This window comes from Hyperolius riggenbachi, chromosome 8, assembly GCF_040937935.1.
Source record: "Hyperolius riggenbachi isolate aHypRig1 chromosome 8, aHypRig1.pri, whole genome shotgun sequence".
In the NCBI taxonomy this organism is placed as follows: domain Eukaryota; kingdom Metazoa; phylum Chordata; class Amphibia; order Anura; family Hyperoliidae; genus Hyperolius; species Hyperolius riggenbachi.
In genome coordinates this window covers 34,191,152-34,199,411 of record NC_090653.1, presented here as the reverse complement: position 1 = coordinate 34,199,411, position 8,260 = coordinate 34,191,152, and the positions used below count along the sequence as shown (strand labels likewise).

Below are 8,260 nucleotides of genomic sequence, written 5' to 3'. Positions count from 1 at the left end.
AGCACAGAGGGGAAAGCCCCAGGTGAGGGAGGGGGGGACCTTCATGGTGCGACCCCTCCAGCCCCCCAAAACAGCCATGAGCGGGCCCTGGGGGGGAGGGGAGGCGCCGGAGGGGGGCCCGCTCACAATTTCTGCAGGGGGGCCCGGGGGCTCATTGTTACACCCCTGTTTGTTAGATTGATTTCAGCCATTTTGTTATAGGCAGGGTTCTCAAACTTGACACAGTTGGCCACTGGATGACTGGGATTAATATTCAGGAAAGTGGGTGGAGCACAGCAGCCAATCAAAATTCAACTATTGATTTTCAAAGGGAATATTTACATTGCTGCCATTCATACAATCTTAATGGGCCTTTAAATCTGGTACAATCAGTCACTGGGAGACTGGGGTTTAAATCCTGAAAAGAGAGCGTGCCAAAAACAGACAATCAGATTTGTTTAATTACAATGGGAAAATGCGATGTATTGATGCCAAAGACCCCACAGCTCATAAAGTTGGTCATTGTGTAACTGTATGTCAAGGCGGACATACACTTTTTACATGGGAAAATATAAACTTCAACTATTCTTACACTGTTAATGGCAGGGTTCTCAAACTTGACAGTTGGTCACTGGGTGACTGGGATTAATATTCAGAAAAGTAGGTGGAGCCTACAACAGCCAATCAAAATTCTATTGATTTTGAAGGGGAATATTGAAACTGCTGCCATTCTTACACTGTTAATCAGGGATGCTCAGCCGGATCCGGGTATCAGGTATTCGACCATTTTTCCGCTATCTGGTCGGATCCAGATTCCGGATACCTGGGGCCGGATTCGGATAGCTCTATGCGGATATCTGGCCGCATAATGCGGATACCCGCGGATATCCATCGGATATCCGGATCCGGGTAGTGTAACTAAGGAGATGATGTCATTCAGCCAATCAAAGGGCTCCAAGCAGAAGCCCTAGCAACCAATCACAGAGGGGAACCTTGGCCAGTCCCTCCTGTATATAAGAATCTCGTCCTTGCTTTGTGACTGCCACTGAGATAGTGTGTCCAGTGTGTTTGGCTGAAGCTAGTGCATTATCCCAGTGATAAACCCAGCGTTTTTTACACACCAACACCTGTATATAACACTGTTGTATTGTAGTTTAGCTAGTAGTGTTTTATATTGTTGTAGTTAGTTGGTAACCACACTGCAAATAAAAGAGAAAACAAAGAAGATGAATACTTAAGATTATGGTAGAGAGATGTCCTTTGTGTGGTAATATAAGCAAAATGAATGTTCCTCTCTTTCACAATAAAAGCAGCAGGGATGCCAGTCTCATGGTTCTCTCACTGGCTTCAGTCAGTTGGTCAAAATGGAGAACTTAGATTCAATTTCAGCCTATTCCTTATATAGGATCTTGCTTTGAGAGCAGAACTCAGGGGCAGGAGTTTTAGGCGTTCCTTACTTTTGGAGGGAATCTGGAAGTCCAAATATATGACATTCCTAATTTCCTATATATCAGGCCACATTCATTGCCCACAAATACTAATAGCAAATTCACAATCCTCAAATAATATGGATCACATTGATATTAGACATGAATAGTGTGTGCCATTCCCTTCCTGAGAAATTTAATAACAGGGTTGCTGTTATGTTAGCTACGTGGAGGAGATATGAAAATGTTCGGCAGGATGTTAGCAATCAAGTGATATACTTTTCATATAGGTCAAATGTGCAGTATCTCTTTAAAAAGGCAAAATAAGGCACAGTTATGGAATATAGCTAGGGCTGTCTCCTCTTTGTCTACTCCCTGCGGTGCTTTACGGCTTCCCTGGCAGCAGACGAGCCAAATGGTGCTTTTCAGGCTGGTGGTTCACACCTATGTGTGAGCTGACTGATGTAATGGCCCATACTCACGGGCTACAATTGTCGCCGCAACCACGTGGCGCGCACGTGTTGCGGCGACAGGTCGCCCGTGAGTATGGCGCGCGCACCCCGAACCGTCGCTCACCGCCGCTGTCGCCAGGCGATTGGCACGGTCAATCGCCTGGCGACAGTTGCCGCCGCAACTTCGCCGCAACTGTCGCTAGTCCGCGTGTGTATGCGGACTAGCGACAGCAACCTCTGTGTAGAACACGGAGCTTCCGGCGGGGGGAGGAGGAACATCGGCGACAGCCAGGGCCGGCGCTACCATTAAGGCAAAGGAGGCAGCTGCCCCAGGGCCCCAGAGCTTGTAGGGGCCCCCAGTGGCTACAAGAGGAAAAAAAAATTTTGCAAATCGGCCTTATAGTTTTTGAGAAAATCAATTTTAAAATTTCAAAGGAAAAAAAAACACATTTAAAAACCTGTCGACTTTAATGGTAATAGCAAATCCACCTTAAATGCTAGAAACCCTAAATTTGCAAGATATGTTAAGGAGATCATTAGGAATAAGAGGAAAAAATAATTTTTCAAAAAGACCTTATAGTTTTTGAGAAAATCGATTTTAAAGTTTAGAAGGAAAAAAGTATACTTTTAAATGCGGTAAATGTCACTTTTAGTAGCAAACCTAACGGTAGTGTAATTTTACATGCATCAAAAGAAAGAGCAATAAATTTCCTGACGGGGTTTCCAGGGGGTCTATACGCAGCCGCAGCGCTTTGGCCAGGGATTGCTATACAGCCGCAATATGGCTGTATGAAGATCCCTGGCATTTTTTCCTATTTTCCCAATTTTTTTTTATGTTTAGAGTGTGGGAATTAAAAAAAAAAATTATGTGGGGTCCCCCCTCCTGAAACTTTTTAACCCCTTGTCCCCCATGCAGGCTGGGGTAGCCAGAATGTGGAGCTCCGACCGATTGGGGCTTCACACCCTGACTATACCAGCTGCAAAAAAGGTCCCCTAGTGCCGATTTTTGTTCCGGGGTATATGTTGGGGGGCCCCCCAGGTTTATTTTGCCCTGGGGCCCCATTGTTGCTTAAACCGGCCTTGGCGACAGCTTCGGGTGCACCGCTGATCCCTGTTCCGCGTGTGTACGCGGAGGGACCTGGCGACGAGTTGTCACCGGCCTTTCGCGCACACGCTCACGTGTGCTAGCGTCAGGCCACAAATGTTGCCCGTGAGTATGGGCCATAAGAATGCTCTTTTGTTCCAAGTAATTAAAGAAAAACACTGTCAACCCAGCATAGAAGCATGTATCCAGGGGTCGAGTCCTGCGTGAACGCGGGGGGACGACGTCCACTTACTATTATTGCAGAGTGGACGCCGTCCCCCCTAGCACCCTGGAGGGGAGCAGCGCAGCAGAGAGGAGTATTGTGCGCAGCGTGGGGAAGGGCGGACGTTTCCCCCCCTTCCCTCACCTTGGGGCTCCTCTCCCTGGCTCTCCCCTCCATAACATGGCGGCGGCGGTGGCTGGCAGCGGCGGCGGTGGCTAGCAGCGGCGGCGGTGGGCGGGACTTACCTCCTCCAGTGTTCCATCGAGTGGACGCTGTGCGTGCGTGCGTGCTTGCAGCTAGTCTGGTCTTCACTAGACCAGACTAGCTGCACACATAGGCACAGCGTCCACTCGATGGAACACTGGAGGAGGTAAGTCCCGCCCACCGCCGCCGCTGCCAGCCACCGCCGCCGCAGTGTTATGGAAAGGAGAGCCAGGGAGAGGAGCCCCAAGGTGAGGGAAGTGGGGGGGAAACGTCCGTCCTTCCCCGCTGCTCTGCCCAATGCTCCTCTCTGCTGCGCTGCTTCCCTCCAGCTGGGGGCCACTATACACCTGGCTACATATACTGGGGCCACTATACACCTGGCTACATATACTGGGGCCACTATACACCTGGCTACATGTACTGGGGCCACTATACACCTGGCTACATTTACTGGGGCCACTATACACCTGGCTACATATACTGGGGCCACTATACACCTGGCTACATATACTGGGGCCACTATACACCTGGCTACATATACTGGGGCCACTATACACCTGGCTACATATACTGGGGCCACTATACACCTGGCTGCATATACTGGGGCCACTATACACCTGGCTACATGTACTGGGGCCACTATACACCTGGCTACATATACTGGGGCCACTATACACCTGGATACATATACTGGGGCCACTATACACCTGGCTACATATACTGGGGCCACTATACACCTGGCTGCATGTACTGGGGCCACCATACACCTGGCTACATGTACTGGGGCCACTATACACCTGGCTACATGTACTGGGGCCACTATACACCTGGCTACATGTACTGGGGCCACTATACACCTGGGTACATATACTGTGGCCACTATACACCTGGGTACATATACTGGGGCCACTATACACCTGGCTACATATACTGGGGCCACTATACACCTGGCTACATATACTTGGGCCACTATACACCTTGCGTCATATACTGGGGCCACTATACACCTGGCTACATATACTGGGGCCACTATACACCTGGCTACATATACTGGGGCCACTATACACCTGGCTACATATACTGGGGACACCTATACACCTGGCTACATATACTGGGGACATATACACCTGGCTACATATACTGCGGGGACAAATACACCTGGCTATACTGGGGATACCTATACACCTGGCTACATATACTGGGGACACCTATACACCTGGCTATACTGGGGACGCCTGAACACCTGGTTACATATACTGGGGACACCTGGCTATACTGGGGACACCTATAGACCTGGCTACCTATTCTGGGGACATCTATATTCTGGGGACAACTATACGCATGGCTACTTATAGTGGGGACACCTATAGACCTGGCTAGCTATACTGGGGGTACCTATTTTGGGAGAACTGCTGTCAGATATGTATTTTTGGGGAACCGCTGATGCCAGATTACGTGTATTTTGGGGAACCGCTGCCAGATTGTGTATGTTGGGGGACCACTGCTGCCAGATTACATGTATTTTGGGTGATCCACTACCAGGTTTCATGTATTTTGGGGAACTGCTTCCAGATTATGTGTATGTTGGGGGAACTGTTGCTGCCAGATTGTCTATTTTGGGGGAACCACTGCCATATTATCTGTATTTTGGAGGAACCTCTGCCAGATTATGTGTATTTTTGGTGAAATGCTGTCAGATTACATCTACTTTTTGGGGATACACTACGACAGAGCTCAAACTTCCCCTGGCAGACCTTTTATACCACTGCTAAGGCCATGTATAATTGGCCCCACCCATGACCACGCCCACACTATGCCAAACCGCGCCCATTTTTCGGCAGAAGATTTTAGGGTGAGTCCACTCACTTCTTTTTCCAGGACTAGACCCCTGCATGTATCCAACCTGAATTGCCAGACCCCAGGGCTTTTGCCCCTACACATGCAATCTGGATTTTAACGTGAATCACAATCGGTGCAGAAAACCAATTATTATTGTGTTTTCCAAGGTTCATCCCCGACAGACACTTCCTTAAAAACAGTCGAAAAACTCACAAAATGTAGCAAATGAACAAATGTTACATACTTACAAAAGGAGATGAAATGAGTTGCTAAAGGAGATTAAAGTTAGCAAACATTTGAATGCTAAGTGGCCTCATTACTATATCCACTATAGTTTTTTAGGCAGTCTTTAACTGTGGAAATGTGTCAGCCTCGTTACCAGCTAAAAGAGACAATGAAATGAAAAAAATTATGATATAATGATTTGTATGTGTAGTACAGCTAGAAATAAAACATTATGAGCAGAGAAAAAAGTCTAATTGTTCCCAGTACAGGAAGAGTTAACAAACTCCAGTTGTTATCTCTATGCAAAAAAGCCATTAAGCTCCACGACTTTCAAAGTCGCAGAGAGGTCTGTCTTCTGAAGTTTATGATCTCAACTGTCAGTCAAGGATTTTCTTTTTCTCTGCCAGAGGATGGGTCAATAGTTCACAAGACTGCTCTGTAAAAACATTTAGAATGCTGAGTAGTGTGGAAACTGCAAATATTAAAGAATGATGCAATGTTATAAAAAACACTATATAACTGAAAATAAAAATATGAGAATATTTTCTTTGCTACTAATCTTCTAGTAATTATCCGTACCACGCAACCAATTCATTATATCATATATATATTTTTTGCTTCAGTGTCTCTTTAAATGTGAATTGGGTCCAATTGAAACAATTTTCCTAAAAGTTTGGCACTATGGCATACTTTTATTATTGCCTGCTGGTCTGTCTCTATGTTCTCTCATAACGGTAGAATGAATGTCGTACCATATGGAAATATGGACTTTTAATTGTGGGTATGCAAATATAGTGCCCACTCTATGTGTCTTTATATACTGCCCTCCAATCCCCCCACTCACCTTTCTTTCAAGGAGAGAGTGGTTAAAACAAAACACCTGTAAGTATCTGCACATGCAGATTGTTATCAAGACAATACAGAGGAAATACTGAGGTCTGCACAGGCTTAATTTGAAGGGGAAATCGTGTTTATTTACAGGAGTGCAATATACACATATGCACACACACACACACACACAACAATATGCATACAATCAGAAACAAGGTGCACCGACTAATACCCCTAACTAACTAAACTAATATCTACCACAAAAATTATGCAAGAACATGAATCATACAATATATACACAATTACAACCCACAGGAACACGGATCACACAATATATACACACTGGCAAATGTGCATGAGCAATGGTCATACAATATATAGTGAGATAGGCCAATATCAATAACCAGAATATGCAGTAAAACAGACAGTGGACAATAAGGATAGTCAGGCAGGCAGGAGGGCAGATACTTAGGAGTCAGATACTATAGCAAGGAACAGGGATCAAGGAACAAGACCAGATGGCCAGAATCACAAAGGCTATCAGCACAAAATGACCTAGCAATGTTCTTCTGTCAAAAGGAGTCTTAAATAGTGCACACTGGACATGTGACTGTTATCTGCAGGTCAGTTCTAGAACTGCAGAGTTCCCAACAGGAGTAGAAACATCTGCTGGTGTAAAGTGGAAGTCTATGCAAAGTCCACAGTGCTGCCACCAGCAGGAATTCAATGGCAAGAATCCTAACATCAGTTTTATAAATTTTCCTCAGATTTCAATGGTTTCATTTTGACAAATAGTGTTTAATAGTTGGAGAGGATACAGTGATGGATGGCATTATATTGGGTGTTAGCTTAGCATTTGAAGCCAATTCTGTAAGCCAGCTTCAGTTCTTAAAATGCAAAAAGAATGAGGCCTGAAAAAAAAAACATAGTGATGAAAATGTGACTGTTCTTAAACAGCCTGTGTGATAGAACACAGTAGAAAATGGTTCGTTTTAATAAATGGACTTTTGTTTCACCAGACCCTTAGTAGTATGTTAATCCAAAATTTAATTTTGTATATGAAATAACACAAGGCTTAAATCAGCTGTATTGGTGCATCCACATTATGTGCAACATGGATACTAGTAATGGTATTTCATTTGATCCATTTCTTATGTAAATTTAAATATGTTTAGTTGCAAGAAGTACAGTTGAGAAGCCATGTATTTTACAGTTATCATCTATATATTCCCCAAAAATGTGTACCGTCTTAAGCCCTCCAAAAAGATAATTAAGAGCATAATTTTGGTTTCTAAATTTTTACTCTTGTTTTTCCTCCACAGATCCTGAAACGCCACCTGTTCAATCAGAGACAGCAGAGACTGTGATCTGTGCCGTTGGCCTATTTGTTGGATTCATCGGGATCATTGTTGGCGCTGCCTTGATCATTAAAGGGATGAGGCTTAAAGCCCAGCGAATGAGGAGAGGAAACTGAATGAAGGACCTTTTTTTTTTCTTTTTCTTTTAATCAACTTTGTTTTACATTGTATCAGCATTATTTTTGGTATAATTTAATGCAGAAATATATATTTTAATGCAGGCTAAAGCAGCAAAGTGACTAATGACAAAGGAAATAATATATATTTTTTTAATTCACAATAAATTTCATATAGAGCTAAGTTTAAACTTTTTTTTTTTTACTTTTCAAGCTTTTATTGAAATGTACAAGTACAAACAATTCGCTAATAAAAGTGCAATTGACATAAACAACGGTGACAAATTCTCTACATCTGCAGGGTATAGAATTAACCATATAAGAGATTAGTTATAACATCAGAATTAGCAGTTTCGGAGTAAGGGCATAGTAGTAAAAATATTTCTGTACCGTGTTAGCCAAACAATATATGTAGGTAGAAAAAAACAAAGTTGTGATGAAACGCGGAAAAGCCGCTGCCCCTCAAGGTGAGGCGGCTGTTTCCGCGTCCAGCATGGCGTCACAACGTGGAAAAAACGCCGC

At 44.3% G+C, this 8,260-nt stretch overlaps 1 protein-coding gene across 1 annotated transcript in view; it reads left to right on the top strand.

Annotated features, from left to right (window-relative positions):
* LOC137528709 (H-2 class II histocompatibility antigen, A-R alpha chain-like) overlaps positions 1 to 7,922 on the top strand; it is a 61,584-nt gene extending 53,662 nt beyond the window's left edge. The window contains exon 4 of the mRNA XM_068250203.1: positions 7,587 to 7,922. Within this exon, the coding sequence (XP_068106304.1) occupies positions 7,587 to 7,738 (152 nt within the window). The 3' untranslated portion in view covers positions 7,739 to 7,922. The remainder of the gene's footprint in view (positions 1 to 7,586) is intronic.
* Positions 7,923 to 8,260: the final 338 nt, after the last annotated feature.